At 57.4% G+C, this 17,376-nt stretch overlaps 2 protein-coding genes across 6 annotated transcripts; one reads left to right on the forward strand and one right to left on the reverse strand.

The window, feature by feature from the left end:
* Positions 1 to 5,808: 5,808 nt before the first annotated feature.
* NTMT1 (N-terminal Xaa-Pro-Lys N-methyltransferase 1) lies at positions 5,809 to 9,881 on the forward strand. Of its 4 annotated transcripts, none has more exons than XM_065853979.2 (5): positions 5,809 to 5,856; positions 6,837 to 6,901; positions 8,315 to 8,510; positions 8,730 to 8,982; positions 9,400 to 9,881. In XM_065853979.2, exons 3-5 carry the CDS (start codon positions 8,349 to 8,351, stop codon positions 9,654 to 9,656), a joined length of 672 nt encoding a protein of 223 aa, XP_065710051.1. In that variant the 5' UTR covers positions 5,809 to 5,856; positions 6,837 to 6,901; positions 8,315 to 8,348; the 3' UTR covers positions 9,657 to 9,881. The 4 variants fall into 4 exon arrangements, with proteins under 4 accessions (XP_065710051.1, XP_071673424.1, XP_071673423.1 ...); XM_071817323.1 differs by having other exon boundaries at positions 5,833 to 5,856; positions 8,309 to 8,510; XM_071817322.1 differs by lacking the exon at positions 5,809 to 5,856 and adding an exon at positions 5,879 to 6,043 and having other exon boundaries at positions 8,309 to 8,510.
* Positions 9,882 to 10,213: 332 nt separating this feature from the next.
* On the reverse strand, positions 10,214 to 15,393 carry ASB6 (ankyrin repeat and SOCS box containing 6). 2 transcript variants are annotated; one of them, XM_065853975.2, is made up of 7 exons: positions 15,302 to 15,393; positions 14,483 to 14,715; positions 13,860 to 14,041; positions 13,370 to 13,476; positions 12,929 to 13,037; positions 12,421 to 12,507; positions 10,214 to 12,225 (listed from the first exon to the last, which is right to left on the reverse strand). In XM_065853975.2, the coding sequence occupies exons 2-7, from the start codon at positions 14,635 to 14,637 to the stop codon at positions 11,549 to 11,551; spliced, it is 1,317 nt and encodes a 438-aa protein (XP_065710047.1). In that variant the 5' UTR covers positions 14,638 to 14,715; positions 15,302 to 15,393; the 3' UTR covers positions 10,214 to 11,548. The 2 variants fall into 2 exon arrangements, with proteins under 2 accessions (XP_065710047.1, XP_065710048.1); XM_065853976.2 differs by having other exon boundaries at positions 15,313 to 15,373.
* Positions 15,394 to 17,376: the final 1,983 nt, after the last annotated feature.

A 17,376-nucleotide genomic window follows, 5' to 3' on the forward strand; every position in this document is an offset into this window, starting at 1 on the left:
ATTATTATTATTATTATTATTATTATTATTAATGTTATTAATGTTATTAAATATTGCAGAGCAGACTGCTTTCCCCAGCAATAGCACCAGGGAGCCGCACAGCCTCCCCCAGCCAGGCCCGTGCCAGCCATGTGCCCCAGCTCTATATGCACTGCAGGTCTGTGTGCTATAGAGCTATGGGCAATGCATGGAATCTATATGGGAAGCAGCCTGTGCTGAGACTTTGCTTTCTTCGCTTCTCTGAGGTCTGAAGGGGCCCCGAGAGCTCGGGCAATTATGAAGGGAGGAAACAAGAAGACTCGCAGGGCTTATGTTTGGCTGGAGCGTAGGAGCACCAAACCCAGCTGGTTTCATCCCTGGTGTTCTCCAAAAGCCTTTTTCCACCCCAATTTCAGGCCCTTTTCTCCCTGGCAGCAGCAATAACCCACACGTGCAGGGACACTGATGGGTAGCAGCCCCCGGGAAGGAAAAGGGGATTTTGCTGCTGCCCTTCCAGTTTAATTGCCTGTGTGCAGGGACAACAGCCCACCTGTGCCCACTGCGTTTAACCCTTTCCTTCCCAGACATGAGCCCTGCCAGGGTGTCCCACCTGTGAAACAAAACCGGCTCCCAATGGGAAAAGCAACTGAGCCAACCAGGCCCAGTCCAGGGAGAAAAAAAAAGCAGCAAAACAAGTTCAGAAGCTGGAATGGAAAAATAAAGGTTAAATCTTTCGTGTGCTGCCATCCCCGTCACCCCACAGCTCGTCCCGGGGAGGAGCAGAGGTGAGAGCGAACCTCACGCTGCCTCATGCCCTGAGCAACAGCTGAGCCGTCGGTTTGTTCCACCCAGGCTGTGTGGAGAGAGGTGAATTTTGCTTTAGCAGGATTCCTGCTTCACCACAGCCCTTTATTTCCCCCCTCACCGCCCTCCTTTCTGGCTATGGAGAAGGGAGCTGAGCCTGCCACAGCCCAGCCGCGCTGCTGGGCGAGGGCAGAGAAGCGTTAGCTGAGACGAGGAGCCGAGCGCTTTATTTTTAGTCGCAGTTTAACAAGTATTAATTAATAAGAGTGTAAATGCTAATGCCAAGATGACACAAACTGCATTGCCTGAAATGAATGTTTGGGACGTGTCTGTGCCAGGATTTACAGCCGGGTGGGTTCAGAGGGGCTAAATTATTGCTCAAACTGCAAGGATAAGCTGAGCTGGCTTGTTACCCAGAATCCGATCTACCTCCTGCCTCTGTGGGGTGTAATGGGGGCTCAGGGCTGGGCTCAGGGCTGGGCGTAGGGCTGGGTTTAGGGCTGGCTCTCCAGCAGTCCCTCACCGCACCATGTGGGCAAAAACTTCCAGGAGGTTTTGCAAAGCGTGGGTTGTTTTAGTCTCTCCCCGTCAGGGCTGAGCGGTGTGGGGTTGTGCCTTGCAGGAGGATTTGTCAGTCCAGTGAAGGCTTAACTTTGGAAAAAGAAATCTTTTCCCCCAGTCAAGTCCCTCTGTCCTGCCTGTGGTTTCTTGCTCAAGAGCTCGGCAGGCTGGACCTAGGCTGGGTTTTCCTCCTTTCTCCTCTCCGATGCAGGCGGGAGGGAGCTGGTACCCACCACCCTCGTTTGTTTGGGGAGGGATGCGTGGGGGGACGCGTGGCCGTGGCGCGGGGTCCCTGCTCGGGCTGCCACGCTGCTCGTCAGCAGCTCCCTTTGTAACATCGAATTTTAATTTAGTTAGTTGAGTTCTTTAAACAGTGTGAACTTGCTAAGTGCTTTGCATATTTTATACTCGTGCGTAACATTTATCAAACAGAAAGTACAATTAATCAAAGAGGGGAGCTTCTGTAACTGGGAGCAGTTTGTATCCTCCCTCTTTCTCCCTGCTGTGCGCTTTCCTCCTTGTCTCCCTCCTCCTCTTCCTCCTCTTCCTCCCCACCACCCTGTACCAGCCATGGAGCCAGAGCAGCTTCACTGTTCACTACACACATGTACATACATGCTCTCTCTCTCCCGCACCATACCATGCACACCCTATATACCTGTACTAGTTTTATATATGTGTATATATATATATATTTGTGTGTGTGCACATATATGTGAATATATTCATGTTCATATATCTATATGCATATGTAAATGTGTATATATGTATGGTATGTATGATATGCAGTGTACATATATGTATGTGTATACATGTAGGCATAAATAGTCAATTTACTCGATATGTATGTGTATATACACACACACACACAGTTATCGTACTCACAATACTATACACGCCGTGTATTTTATATGTATATATATACACACAATATCCACTATCTAGTTTATAGCATATGATTTGTAGTATATAGTATATTTCACGCTATATAAAATAAATACCTTTTCTATATTTCGGGCTGCTGGGGGGGTTCAGCAGTGTCACTGGTGATGCTTCAGCCTCCTGGTGAGAGCCAGTGGCTGAGGGACAAGGTGGGATGGATGGTCCCAGCAGAAGCTGCACTGGGTGGCCGCTGGCCAGAAGTGCCCAGCTGGCTCCATTTGGGGACAGCAGCTGGTGGACAGAGACAGGGACACCCTGAGATGTCTCCTGGGCAGGAGTGTGGCCGCAGCCTCCCAGCCTGTGTCCCCTCTCCTTGCTGGGGATGAGGTACAGACCAGGGGTTTCTTTGGGGACAAACAGCAAAGGGATGCTGGCCTCTGTCCCCAGGACATCTGCGTTCATTCTAAGGGCAGTGTCAGCCAAACCACGTCGGGTTTTGGCTCTGAAGGCGGTGAAGCCTGTGCTGGTACCACCGAAGGGCTGGCACTGGGAGATGAGAGGTGACAGAGCATGGCTGGTGACAAGGGACCCATGTCTCTGCCACCCCTCCAAGCGCATTGGTGGCTCTCAGGGAGTGGGGGGGAAGGCCTGGCCTAATTAATTCCAACTTGCCAAACCTTGGCCATGGTGTGGCAGAAGCGGCTGAAGGAGCTGGGCAAACGTGGGGACAGGGGCAGGTTTGGCTGGGGTGAAGCCCATGTCCCAGCAAAGGTGGTGGGACCAACTGCATGGGTCCCAGCAAAGTATCTGGAAGCTCTGCCCAGGGCCCCAGAGGGCTTTGTTGCTCCATTAATTGTCATTAATGGCAGCAAATGGGGCAGCAGGCGCCCACCCAGACCCGGGTTAACCGCTGCCGAGGGGAGGGTTGAGCCAGCGCTGCAGGACCTGCCTTGCAAATCACCTGCAACAACATGTGCCGTCCTGGTCACCTCTTCTCCAAAATGATAGTGCAAAATTAATTAGAATTAATTAATCAGAAAAGGGTAATAAGGGTGATTAAGCACCTAGGGAAAAGAAAAAAAATATATATATTCCTGAAGAGCAATTGCAGCACCAGTGATTGCCTTGAAAAGTGGCGAGTGAGCGGGAGCAGGAGAGTGTGCAAGGAAACAAATGGGCTGGAGAAGAGGGTCTGGGGGGTGTTTTCTGTCTCGTCGCACAAGGAATTACCGAGTGACAAGATTGAAACTGGTCACAGGAAAAACATTTCCCGGCAGCAGCGACCACGGGGAGGCAGCTGAGCCGAGGAGGGGAGCAGGCAGCTCTGCAGTGCGGCCAGAGCTGTTGCCACGTCTTTTGCAGACTTGGCTTTGCACAATTTGGCCCCAAGGTTGGACCCGTCACCAGCAGAGTGGGACTCAATGTCCTCAATGGTGGGATCCTCATCCCCAGCCCTTTGCAGGGCTCAGGACCAGAGTGAGCTGAGACATGCTCAACCAATTTCTTCTTCCTCTCTTAATTTTAAGCCACACTTCCTTGCCTTAATACAAAAAAAATTATGTATAAATTCAAGGGGAACTTTTGCAAGTGAGATTGGCCCCTGGTTCAAGGAAATCACTGCAGATATCATTGAAACCTGAGAGGCTGATGTGGAACCCCAGTCCCAGGGGGGACGGAAGCACTGTCCCCTCCCTGTCACCACAAAGGACTTTAGTGGTGGGGAAGGATGGGGGGGAAGGCTGGGGCTTAATGGAAAGGGTCTGCAGGAGCCTCAGTGCAACATGGTGAAAAAAAGGACAAAAAATGTCTGTTTTAGGAAGCAGGTGGGACAAATACCATGGGCTCCCATGGACGGGATGTGGCTGCCCCATGGACGACTTGAGAACAGAGGTGACAATCAGAGCGATGCGATGGCTGCTGGTGGCTTCAATGAGGAGAAAACTGGTGGATTTGGGCCATTTAGGTGCCTGTGCATGGGCGGACGCTCAGTGCCAATGCACCCCCACCCATGCACCTCCCCAAACACCACCCCATCTCGGGAGCAGCAGGACACTGCTGCCCTGCACTCAGTGTCCCCTCCCTGGTGACAGAGCGCCTTGTTTCCTTAGAATCTGGAAAGCAAAATGGGGCAAAAGCAGTGCTTTCTGTGCTTAGAGATGCTCTCGCTGCATCCCCAACCCTACAGGCAACTAAACACACGCTCCTGGCCCCTGACCATCTGCCCCGCACCTCGGGTCACTTGGGCCCTTTTGCAGGGACTCGGGGGACCAGGAACCCCAAAACTATACTGGGGTGACAGCTGCCCACCCAAAGGTGGTTTCCATCCGTTTCCTGCAGTGGCACCGTGGAAGGACGGCAAGAGGCTCCTGCATTGAGGCTGCATCCTGGTTGTGCTGTGGATTTTTGGATGACTGGGGTGAGCAGCTCTGTTTTGGAGCCAATGAGTTCTCGCTGGGGCCACTAGGACATTTTGGGGTGTATGTGGATGCTGGCAGGATGGGAATGGGTCCCATTCGCCCTGTGCAGTGTTGTCCCCGGTGCTGCTGCCTGCTGACTGCTTTGGGTGATTTCAGGCAGATTTTGTTCCTACAGGTTTTGTGCAGGTCCGTGTCCAGGGGAAGGTGAGGGGGATGCCGGTGTCCTGCTGAGGGAGGGACTCACCCTGTATTAGACACCAGAGAACCCAGTTATGTCCCTGTCCCCACAGCGATCCTCTCCCGTCCATGGGAGTGTGGGGGTGTCAACCCAGTCCAGTTGGGCTGGGGGTACAGATGGGAGACGATGGGTGCGATGTTGCCCCCACCGCAGAGCATCACAGCGGAGCGGGGAGGGAGGCAGCTTCCCCAAAGGGGTCGGTGCCGGGCAGGTGCCCGGAGCGTGGTGCAGGGCAGGGGGTGTGAGGCCGGGGTGGGTGCGGGGGTGGGTGCGGGTCCGGCCGCTCCTCCCGCCCCTCAAGACGCAGCAAAGTTTTCGCGGCGGCGCAACGGCGGGACAACAGCGCCCCCACGCGGCTGCGGAGGGACACGGCGGGAGGGGACGGGACAGGACGGGACCGGGACGGGACAAGGACAGCGGCGGGACGGCACCGGGGCCGGGCAGCCCCACCCTGACACCCCCTCGGCTGTCAAACCCGGGTGGCCCTTGTCCTGGTCACCCTGACCCCGCCGCCCTGCCCCGGACCCCGCCATCCCGGTGCCACCGCCGCCGGGCTCCCGCGCCCACCTGCCCCCCAACAGCTGCACGGTGCCGGGGCAGGGGCTCCGGTGCAGCGGCTGCGGGGCGGGGGGGCTGCACGAAGCTCCGCTGGAGCCCGCGGGCGGTCCCGAGGCCGTTCGTGATACAGTGTGGGCACATGTCGGGGCGCCGGGCCCCGCACCGGGGCAGAACGGCCCCCCGGCCCTCAGTCACCACCCGATGCTGCCCCGGACCCCGCTGCGGTCTCCCCAGTCTTCCCCAGCCTGTCCCCGTCCGCCCCACAGCGCCCCCGCGCGGACAGCCGGCAGCAGAGCGGGGAGGGCCTCCCCCCCCGAGGCGCCCTCATCCTGACGTCACTGCGAGCGCCGCCATCTGGTTGGTTTCTGCAGCCGCTCGTCACAGCGGGGCGGAGCCAGAGCGCGGCCGTCGCCGGAGGTAACCGGAGGTGTCGGGGTCGCGGCCGCTCGGCCCCGGGGAGCTGGGGGACCGGGCACCCCCAGTCCCTGGGGCCGCAGCGGCGGGAGGGCCAGGGGAGCTGCCTGTGCCGGATCGGGCCCCGCGGCGGGCTGGGCTTCCCGTGCCGCAGCCCCGGAGCGCGGGGAGGCCCAGCCCCGAGCCGGAGGTACCGGGGAAACGGCGGGTTCGGGCCTCGAACCGGCCCCTCGCACGCCTCGGGCAGGGCTGGTGTAACCCCCCACCCCGGGGGTGGGATCCCAGTGTCACCCTGGCGGTTTTCCCCCCCAGCCCCCGCTCGTCCTGGAGACCCTCAGCCCACGCACCCCCTTTCCCTGCGGCCACCCCGTCTACAAATGGCCCCAGGGGACGGGGAAAGGGCCCCAACGCTGGGGTGACCCCCCCACCCCGAAAGTGGGGAGGGCTGGTGTGGCTTCTCCGACGTGTGACCTTTTCCCCGGTGTGAGCTGGTCACAGGGCGGGGGCTGTGTGGTAAGGCCCGACCGGCACCTGTCTGCACGGCAGCTGGGGAGCAGCAGCGTTTTAGGGGCTTTCAGGGCTGTGGGGACTCACTGGGGGTCCAGGCTGGTGGGTACTGAACCTGTGCTGGTGGCTTGTGACACCCCGAAAAACATGACCAGGAGGTCACCCAGCTGAATGCAGGAGCAAGGAAAGGGTGATGAGGCCAGGAGAGCGAACTGGGGTCCCAACCCCTGAGATCAAATGGCAGTGCTGCCTAAAGTGGGGACAAAACCCTCCATGCACCAGCTGCCCCCATGGCTCAGCCTCCTGCGGCCTCTGAGCGATGGGGCAGCACAGCTGCTGCCCCCCAGCTGCCCCACGAGGGTCCCCACAGGGTCTCCACAGGGTCTGGGCAGCCCTGGGGCTGCAGTCAGCGTTGCTCACACTTGCGGGACTGAAAACGGTGATTTGGGACTAAACTCCTGTATTTTCTTCCCCAGATCACAGCACAGACCGGCTCCCAGCACCACCAAGCCAAACTGGATTTCAACCGGTGATCTGTCAGGTGAGATGCTGCGTCCCCCTGCTCCTTCCTCGGCTCCTCAAGACCGCGCAGGGCCACCAGAACCGCCATAGAAAAGGTTTTGTGTCTAATGGGATATTTGCCAGCAAATTCAAGCCACGAACACTATATATTTCTTTATTTGTAAAGCTGTTTGAAGTCCTTGAATTTACCCTTTGGCCACTTTAAATCTAGTTTCTAATCCCCAGCGCAGTTAATCAAATTCACAGTGGTTTGAATTATGAGATGTCTGGGGGGGATTTATAGCTTGTATTGCTGATTATACCTTGACTTTATTATATTACAAATATCTAACTTGTGGTCACGGCTGAGATTTACAATCCTCAGGTAGGTGCTTAGGATCACTTTTAGCAACACCAGATGTAATTGGAGGTGACTGATGGGGCTGTCACCACAGATAAATATGTCATCTCTAAAATGTTAATGCTCCTAAGACAGAGAGAGAGGAGGCAGAACAGGTGAAAGGGGTGGGTCAGCCTTAAAAGAAAATCTAATTTGGTATATTGCTGAGCAAAGTTCTGGGATGACTGGTCTGGATGAAGCATCCCTGCCTAGGAGGGGCTGTGCTGGTTTAGCTGGAATTGAGTTAATTTTCTTCATAGTAGACAGAATATTTTATTTTTAGTAGCTAGCACAGTCTTTTGGTTTGGATTTAATGTGAGAATAATGTGATAACACACTTTTTCCTTGAGTTGAAGTTTTCTTTCCAGTAGCTAGGCTGTGGTTTTGAGTTGGTATGAAAAGGACAGAAGAACTTACTGATATTTTGGCTTTTGCAAAGGAGAACCAGGACTTTTTCAACTTCGCAGCTGCAGGTGCAAAGAGCAGCTGGTAGGGGGCACAGAGAGGACAGCACCTGGATTGACATCAAGGCTGGTCAATGAAGTATTCCCTATGGAATTGTGCTCCGTATAGAGCTGGAGCTGGCTTTTTCCAGCTAGTTAGTTCCGCTCAGGAGTTCCACATTAGTTACGTGTTAGTTCAGTTTTTCAGCACTTTGCCTTTTTGCTCTCCCAGGGCTGGGCTGTTGGGGACCAGAGACAGAGGACTGGTATTAATCAGTGATTGCCTTAAGCATCAATTTATATTTTTATATATAGTAGTAGTATATTATTATTGTTTTATTGAACTGTTCATATATGCTGGTTGGGGTTACACCACAGTAAGGGGTTTTGGGCTTGTTGGTCTCCAGAAAATACCAGGGTTTAGATCATTGTTCCTTTTTGCTCTCGACAGAAGGTTTTTAGGGCTTGAAATAACCCTGGGGAGGGGGAAAGGGGTGATAAATAGAAATTGGGGTACTCGCAGAGCTGCCTCCTCCCCAGTTCAGGGGGGACTTTGCACTCACAGCTCTTTGGGACCTGACCGGTGGTTTCTCCTGTCTTGGAGGAGCAGCGAGTCCTGCGTGGGCACGTGGCCCTTGACCAGCATGACGAGCGAGGTGGTGGAGAACGAGTTTGAGTTTTACTCCAAGGCAGAGAAGTACTGGAAGGATGTACCCGCCACGGTGGATGGCATGCTGGGGGGCTACGGCCACATCTCCAGCATCGACATCAACAGCTCCAGGAAGTTCCTGCAGAGGTTTCTGCGGGTAGGTGGCCCCGTCTGTTGTGCTCCCAAAGCCCCATCCTTTGCCCAGCAAAGCCGGGCTCTTCCTTCTGGGTTGCTCCATGTTCTTTTGCATGTGAGCTGGGAGAGCTTTGTCTTTCAATGGATTCCCAAAACCTCAGCCCCTTCCTGTGTGGTTGCCCCATTTCTCCTCCATGGGTGCCTTGTGGTGGGATTCAGCCCCTTACACTTGTCATTCCAGGATGGTCCCAACCGGACGGGGACAACGCGCGCTCTGGACTGTGGGGCGGGCATCGGCCGGATCACCAAGAGGCTACTGCTGCCTCTTTTCAAGACGGTGGACATGGTGGATGTGACACAGGACTTCCTCACCAAGGCCAAGAGCTACCTGGGGGAGGAGGGCAGGCGGGTGCGCAACTACTTCTGCTGCGGCCTCCAGGACTTCAGCCCCGAGCCGAATTCCTACGATGTCATCTGGATCCAGTGGGTCATTGGTGAGGGTCGCTGGGTGTCCCCAGTCTGTTCTCTGTCCAGCTTCCCCACACACTGGGGAGAGCAGCTTGAGGTCTGCATGAAGAATGAACACCACAGCGTGGGTGGGAGGCTGGGTTTGGGACCTGCCCCCCGTCCCTGCCCCATGGAGGGGCACTCTGAGGGCACTGAACTGTGGGGTCTTTTCCCCCAAACTCTGGGAGTCCAGGGTAGAGGTGTGGGTTGGATGGAGCCTGCAGGACACAAGCCAGACAGCCCCAAGCTAAAGCTTTCACCTGTAAATGGCACAAATATTTGGCTGCCTGGATCAGGAGGGATCCCAGCCACAGCTTCTCTGTCTCCTCCCCTTGTACCACATGCTTCCTGGGGTGCTGCCCTGCTCAACCCCCTGCCCTCTAACACCTGCTCTGCCCCTCCAGGCCATCTCACCGACAACCACCTCTCCGACTTCCTGAAGCGGTGCCGGGCCGGCCTGCGGCCCAACGGGATCGTGGTCATCAAGGACAACATGGCTCAGGAGGGCGTGATCATGGACGATGTGGACAGCAGCGTCTGCCGGGACCTGGATGTGGTCCGTAAGATCATTCGCCGGGCTGGGCTGCACCTGCTGGCCGAGGAGCGCCAGGAGAACTTTCCTGATGAGATCTACCACGTCTACACCTTTGCCATGAGATGAGGATGGCTGGTGGTGGGAGGTCTCTCCAGGGCCAGCATGGTGGTTCCTGCCATCGCTGGGAGGGGTGAGGACTCTGCCTTCACCGCAGGGTCGTGGACGGTGGCGAAGGTGTTGTGACTCCCTCTCTCCAGGGCTGGTGGTGTGGACGAGGCTTTATCTTCCGAGTTGCTGCTGTTTCTGAAAAGAGGTGTTTGCCAAATACATTTTCCTGCTGTTGTACTTCCACATGTGGGCTTGTTGGACACAGCACTGGCTTGATGCCACCTTTGGGGGCTCCGTATGGGAGCAAGAGGGTCTCCCCTGTAAGGGACGTGCTCTGTGGGCACCCACAGGTTGCTGAGTGCAGCAGCACCAGGGTCTGGCTGGCACAGCACCTCTGTGACAGTCTGGGCTCCGTTCCTTGCTGGCTGTTTGACCCTTTTGGGGAAGCAACACCAGGTTCTGGGGTTTTGTGGGGGCCTCTCCTTTAAACCCATGAGCAGGTCTCCACACAATTCCCCGCCTCCCCACAGGGCCCCCTCCTCTGCCCCATCTCTTCTGCAGAAGAAACAAGCCCCTTGTCATTATTACAAAAAGCCTCATTTATTTGCTCATTTCCCATTCCAGACACCAGGGGAGTATTTGATCACAATATTATTTTTTATAAACATCAATTCATCAAGGTGCACAGCTCCAGTTCCACAGGGTGTAAGAAGGTAAAACACAGGAGGGCAATGGGGAGAGACAACCCTTGTGCAGCTAAACTGCCCATGGACCCCAGATCCACCTCCTATAAACTGCACCTGCTCAGAATAGATTTTTTTTCCCCCTCTTTTCATCCTCTTCTGCATCTGTTCCCCATGACAAAAAAACCCAAACATGTGGGGGTGCTCAGCTCTGTGGCGAGTCTTTGGCATGTCACGAGGAAGCAGATGCCTAGAAGGGGGAGCCAGACAGCTGTGGCACAGCTGGGTCACAGGACCCCCACATGCAGCCCCAGTTTGGAGCTTCCAGTAGCAGCGTGGAAAGAAAACCCCAAGTCCTGCTGTAATTTCTTGTTCCTGAGAAGGAGGCGCTGGAGACCAAGGTCCTGGGAGCAGCCACCAAGGAGTGGGGAGGGAGGCACAAGGCACTCAGGGTCAGCCGCCCATTCCTCATCTGTGCGCAGCAAACACACCAAAAAGTCAGGAAACATCCATTTGTCTGTTTTGGAGCTCAGCACCTCTAAGATGTCCTTGGTGGATGCTCCTCTGTGCCAGGAGGACAGGTTGTACCCAGAGGGTGCCGAGCAGCCAGCCACCGCTGCCCCTCGTCACGCGCCTGGTTTCAGAAGCGAAGAAGGAAATCACATCCACAACTAAATCTGCATGGAGATGCTGGACCTGCCCCCACCACCACTGCTCCCACCAGTGGGACCAGAGGCAGGACACCATGCCAGTGCTGGGAACAGCTCTTCTCCCAGCACCCTGAGGCATCTCACAACCCTGCCACTCGCCTAACACACCGCTGCGCCCACCAGGCTGGAGAGAAAGGGGACACGCTGCCTGTCCAGTCACATTGTCCCCAACCACCCCACGGGCTCTGCCTGCCAGGCCTGTTCTTAAAATCCACACAAACCAGTCCTCTGCCCTAGTATCCAGCTCCCCAATGCCCAGGGGCTCTGCCCGCCTCCCCACAACATGCCCTAGAGCAATGAGGCCTCCATGGACATGCATGCAGCATCACACCCCAAAAAAAGCACACCCCCCCAAAACACAGCAGCAGGACACGTGGGCAGCACTGGCCAAGCTGTGGGCACATGGACAGCATGTGGACAGCCCACTTCTTGCAGAGAAAACTGGCCCAGAGCAGAGATTTGGTGGCTGTAGACACACCGCGACTGTGGAGCGGGGAAACAGAGGCACGAGTCAGGCTCAGAGGTCCTCGTGCCCGGCAGCAGCGTGGTCAATGAGCAGGTACCACTTAAGCCTGTCTGGAAGAGGTAGAGCCTTGATTTTGACGTCTACTGGCCATGGTTTAAGGCGCTGCCGGATAAACACCCTGCAGAGATGTTTCAATGCCTGTGGAGAGCGCTCCAGCTGCTTCAGAGAGGAGAAGAGATTCCTGATCTTCTCTCCATGGTACCTACAGCTGCTGGTGTTGACCTCAAAGTTGCTGGGCAGCTGGATGGCTTGTGAACTGGCCATCATGAGCTCCAGCAGAGTCTGACCCTTCTGGATGAGATCTGTAGAGAAGCTGTCATCTTCAGAGACACTGAGGTGCGAGCAGAGGCACTCAAAGACGATGTGGAAGCCCGACCAGCATGAGGGACCATGGAGGGAACAGTTGTAGGCAGCACCTGACTCCAGCAAGAAACGCAGCAGCGGGAAGTGGCGTTTGAAGCTTTTGAAGCAGAGGTGGGTGAGGGACTCAGGAGCCGGGCACTCGCTGGGGTTGGCACCATGGGCCAGCAGCAGCTGCGTGACGCGGAAGCAGAAGTGATTGATCACCTGTGCCTCCTCTGTGTTGCTGCACACCATCTCGCCCAGCAGGAAGATGATGTAAGTGAAGACTGTGTCACCATCTTTGGTGGTGGCCCTGACGTCTGCACCTGAAGGAAGGGACAGAGAACATAACTGGCACTGCGGACCACGAGGCCAGGACAGCACCAACTGGCACTGCTGGGCTTTATTCTCAGGTAGGAACATAAAGGAGCCCGGAGAACAGCGCTCAGTGCTGTATGAGGGATCTGCCAGTGCCAGGCCTGGAGGGGTTGTGCGTGGGGCGGGGAGAAGGTTGTCCTCACCTCCTTCCAACAGGAGACGGACGCTCTCAGTGTTGTGGATCTGGACACCGTCACTGCTGGCCAGGGCATGCAACAGCGCTGTCTTTCCTGCAACAGAGCAATTAGTCAGATGAAAATAGGGTGACACCCCCAAAAGGGAGGAAGAACAATCCACCCACCAACCAGACAGCCAAACGTGGGAAGAAACAGCCCTTCCCCTCCTGGCAGGCTCCCGCTGTCCCCATGATGGTGCAGAGCTGTGGAGACAGGGTCACAGGCCACACGCGCAGGGCTGGTGGTGGCCCCAGAGGGCACATGTGCCATAGCAGAGTGGGGTTCAGAGTGCCTGGGCAGCACAGGGCTATGGAGGCACAGCCCCATCCCATCTTCCATGGACTTCACAGAGCTGGTTTCAGTTCCCTTCTGCACCCGACACAGCCAAGACATAAGGAGAAAGCACAGGGCAGCAGGGAGGCTCTGCAGCCCACGCCCAACTTCCAACCACTTTGTACAGATAGGGCACACGGACCGTTTTTGTCAGCTGCGTTGACATCAGCCCCCAGCTGGAGCAGCCGCTGGAGGCACGGCAGCCGCTCGGGCTCCTCACTGGCCAGATCAAGGGGACTGCTCTCATGGATCTGCACAGAGCAAGAGAAAACAAAACACTGCTCAGCACTGAAGGCTATTTATGAGGTCTGGAGAGTTGCTGCTGGGGCTTCCTCACAGCCAACATAAGAGCATATTTGAACCCCCCCCCCAAAAAATTGAAGTGAACCTTCCCCAGTGTGTCCGTGGGCAGAGATTTGTCTGCTCCAGCCTTCCCCCACCCATCGCTCCATGGCAGGGGCAGGTTTGCTCAGCCAAAGCAGCACACAGTGAGGCCAGGGAGGGCTGTCCCTGCATGCCAGTCCCTTGTAGCTGAGTCTCAAGGCGGCTCAGCTTGGCCGTGCCACAGCAGCTGAGCCCATACCCGATCTCTCCGGTTGATGTCAGCCCCATGGTGCACCAGGAGCTCCACCATATCTGGCTGGTTGCGGAGCACTGCGATGTGCAGGGGGGTGTAGTAGGTGACTGGATCTGAAAAACACAGAGTCAGAGAGAACTACGGGGTTCCCCAGAACAGCCCTGATACCCACTGAAAGGGGAAAAGGGCAGCTGTAAAGTGCAGTGTTGCCAATGAAAACAGGGCTGTCACAGACACCCCACAGACACTGCTTTAGCAGTGACTCCACCTCTGGCAAAAGCCCTTAAAGCTGCACACTGACCCCCAAGCCTCCAACCATGCCCCAGTCCATCCCTGTGGCTGGTTTCGGCCAAGGGCTGCCACAATCCACACCATCCCAGCAAGGAGAGGGGGTCTGATCTGGCAGCACCCCCTCTTTCTGCCCCAGCTGTCATCCCCTCCCAGCAATTTCTCACCAGCCTGAGGAACAGCCCCAGCTCCTTCCCACCAGCCTCACCTTCAAAGCTGAGGTCAGCTCCGAACTCCAGGAGGATTTCAGCGGCAGGAATGAGCCCCAGCTCGGTGACCTTCAGCAGGGCATAGCTCACACCTTCCCGATAAAATGGGGACTGGGTCTCCCTCTCCAAGACTCTTCTCACAGCTGAGAGCTGCCTCCTGTCACTGCCTAGACAGGCAGGGCTTGGGACACAAAAGCCACCAGTTACTCAGTTGAACAGCACACGTCTCAGGGGTGCACAAGGGTCAAAGTAGCATCAGGGAAGAAGAAAAGTCCCTGGTCTCCCCTCTTGTCTTGTAACTATCAGGTGTCTAACCTCTTGGCTGTGGGCAGCATCAGGGTCACAGCTGAACCCCAGTTTAAGTTTTATTCCCATGGGTCAGGCAGAAAGGATTGTTCCTGGGGGACACAGAGCCTCCGTGTTTGCTCTGCTCCACCCCCATGTTCCCAAAGAACAGCAGCATGAGGAGTGTCTGTGAGATGAGCTGCTCCCCAGCACTGGGGTTTGCTCCCAACCAGTGCTGGTCTGACCTTGGCTACACCCCTGAGCTCCAGCAATCGCCCCCAAACACACCAAGTGGGCATTTCATCCCAGAACTCTGCTCACAGCCCCATCCAGTTACCTCTCAAGGTCACTCTGCTGGTCCGCATCCTGTATCACCAGCAGCCCCAAGATCTCGTCTACCAGGGGCTGATACTCGAAGATGATCCTGCGGAAGCCGTGCAGGAAAGGCATCGTGCTCTGCTCTGCACACAGACCATCAAGCACCCCCCGCATGGCAGTGGCGGCTTCCCCTGCTCAGAACTTCAGCAGGCAGACCCTGGTGCTGCCTGGTTTCCAGAAGGCCTTCCCCTCCTTTTAAAACAAACAAGCCTTTCTAGCAGTTCTGCATTTAAAAAGAACCCCACAGCCTCCCCGCCACTATGCATTTCCAAAAGGCAATAAAGACCAGTGCAAGGATCTCCTCCCACGCACCACAGAGGTGTATTCAAATTATCTCCTGCCTGCAGAACTGCAAACTGGGGTTATCTGGGGGTAGGAAGAAAACACGACAGGCGGAGCCCAGGCTTGGGGCAAACCCCAAGAGCCCAGGCTTGGCAGGGGGAGAGCGGCCAGAACGGAGAGGGGCTCCGAGCCCCCGCCTGCTCTTCGGATGGGAGCGGGGCTGGGGCAGAACCCGCCAGCCCAAGGGCCAGCAACGCCCCATGGCACAAGGCGGCACCCCCGGGGTGGGACCGAGCGGCCCCTACATCTTCCCGCGCCCCACGGGTGAAGCGCAGAGGCTCAAAACCCTCAGCAGCTCGGGGGGCGGAAACGCCAGGAGCCCCGGGACCCCACCCAGACGGCCCCTAAGGACCCCACGGCGCCCCGGAGTGAGGCCGAGAGTACTCGCACGGCCCTCATGCTCCGCGGGGAAAGCCCCGGAGGTCCCGGTACCCACCATCCACTCACAGCGCCCGCCGCTGCGCCCGCCGCCCTTCACCTGCCTCGGCGCCGCCGCCGGAAGCGGAAGCCGGCGGTTGTGACAGGAGGGGCGTGGTATTTTATACGGGGCGTGGCCTCGTTTGAGGCGGGGCTGTAATGGGGCGCGGTCTCAGCGGGGCGGGGCTGTAGTGGGGCGTGGCCTAGATGGGGCGGGGCTGCGGTGCGGCCGGCAGGGGGCAGCAGGCAGCCGGGAGCGGCGCACCGGGAACGCGCGGGCGCGGGGTGAGCGCGACGGGCGGTGGGTGCGGACACCTCCGGGGCACCCCCCGGTACATCCCCCCGCTGTGCACCCCTGTGCGCGCCTCCGAGTGCGGGCACACCCCCGCGGTGCGCGCCCCCTGGGGCACGCCCATCCGCGCACGCACGAGTTGCGCGCTCCGCCCCGTGTGCTTGCACCGGGCGCAGGTGTGGGGGTGTGGGGGTGTGTGTACGGGGTGTTTGCACACCCAGGGACCTGCACACCCCCCACACCCCGCACCCAGCGTCCACGGGCACGCCCCCGTGCACGGACACAACCGCCCAACACGCACCAGCACAACCCTTGCGAACAGCGCAGATGTGCGCAGCTGCTCCCACGCGTGCACAGCCACGAACACAGAGGCACACGCACAAGTGCACAGGCGAGGTGTGCACACACACACACAGAGCTCCATCCCCTCCTCCAGCGCCCGTAGTGGCCTCGGCGACAGCTCTGCCACCCCTGGCTGTGGGTGTGGCCGTGGGTGTGGCTGTGCGCGTGTGATGTGGCCATGCAACCCCACGCACCAGCCCAGATCCCCAACCAGCACCCTGCCCTCCCGGGCGCACCCGTCACCGGGGCCACTCACACCCAGCCGGGACGGGCTGGGGGTGCTGGGGAGGTGGCACCGAGTGGCTGCTGCGTTCCCGCAGCTCGGGGAATGGGGGGCTCGGGGTGTCAGGGGTTCGAGTGCTGCTGCCCACAGCACACCCAGCCCCTCCCCTGCTGAAAGAGCTGATGGGGGAAGTGTTACCCCAGGATTTATTGGTACTATTATCATCATCATTATTTTTATTATTATTCTGGTGGAATTTCCAGACACAGGGAGCTCTGGAGAGCCGGCAATAACTGAAGCCGCCTTGGGTTTCCTATTTACGTATTTATTTTATTCTGGTGGAGCGCTTCCAGATTGCAGCGGGCAGCCATGGCCTGGGGGCAGAGGGGGCGAAGAGGCTGCGCTGGTGGGGCATTTTTCTGACGTGCCGTCACGCTCCCCCCTGTTTCTCACCCTTCCCTTCCCCACACAAAATAGGGTGCCAGGGTGGGGGGCAATTTACTGGCCCTATTGGAGGAACCCCCGCCTGCACTCCCCGCTGTTGGTTGGGAAGGGAGGGCTAGCGAGTGTGGGTCACCCCACTGTCACCTCTGACCCTGGCCATGTTGGTCCCAGGGACAAGAGGGGACCTCGGGCTGTCCCAAAGGACCCTGCCAGCCTCGCCATGACCCCGAGAGTCCCGCAGAGGATTTGTCCCCACCCCAATAACCCCCCTGGCCATAAAGGAGGCGTTGGGGGTGCAGTGTGGAGCCAAACCCAGCTCAATACCAGCCCTGGGAGGTGTCAAGCCCAGAGACCCAAGGGCTGAACCCCTCCCTGGCCATCAGCACGGCAAGGCCAGCAGGGACACATAGGAGCCCTTCACAGGAGCATCCCTGCCCTGTCCTGCCATGGCCACAACCTCTGGGGAGGTGACTCCCCATCCCCACATCTCTCGGGCAAAAAACATCTGTTTTGCAAAGAGGGATGTCTCTGGCGTGGTCAGCTGTGCCGTTCAAGTGCCCGACTAAAACAAAAGCGTTGGGATCTGCCCCCTTCCTCCCCATCGCCTTGGCAGGGCGGACTAGGAAGAATGTGAGTTGGCTATCCATCAGGGAGACAGAGCAACAGCCAGCCGAAGAAAGAGGGGCATTTTAGGAGGAAAGCCAGGGAAATTTGATCATTAAGAAATCCTCCTGGCTGTCTGGGGGAATTTAATTAAATTGCTGGAAAGGGCTGTAAGCACATCTGGATCCAA

Source organism: Patagioenas fasciata, chromosome 20 (assembly GCF_037038585.1).
Source record: "Patagioenas fasciata isolate bPatFas1 chromosome 20, bPatFas1.hap1, whole genome shotgun sequence".
NCBI lineage: Eukaryota > Metazoa > Chordata > Aves > Columbiformes > Columbidae > Patagioenas > Patagioenas fasciata.

What these genes read in the sequence shown, in the direction of transcription:
- NTMT1 (XM_065853979.2), top strand. Translation starts at nt 8,349, where the DNA reads ATGACGAGCGAGGTGGTGGAGAACGAGTTTGAGTTTTACTCCAAGGCA. An exon ending in TCCTGCAGAGGTTTCTGCGG is followed by an intron (nt 8,511 to 8,729) that starts GTAGGTGGCCCC and finishes TTGTCATTCCAG; the next exon opens with GATGGTCCCAACCGGACGGG. An exon ending in CTGGATCCAGTGGGTCATTG is followed by an intron (nt 8,983 to 9,399) that starts GTGAGGGTCGCT and finishes CTGCCCCTCCAG; the next exon opens with GCCATCTCACCGACAACCAC.
- ASB6 (XM_065853975.2), bottom strand. Translation starts at nt 14,637, where the DNA reads ATGCGGGGGGTGCTTGATGGTCTGTGTGCAGAGCAGAGCACGATGCCT. An exon ending in CAGCAGAGTGACCTTGAGAG is followed by an intron (nt 14,042 to 14,482) that starts GTAACTGGATGG and finishes TTGTGTCCCAAG; the next exon opens with CCCTGCCTGTCTAGGCAGTG. An exon ending in AGCTGACCTCAGCTTTGAAG is followed by an intron (nt 13,477 to 13,859) that starts GTGAGGCTGGTG and finishes TGTGTTTTTCAG; the next exon opens with ATCCAGTCACCTACTACACC.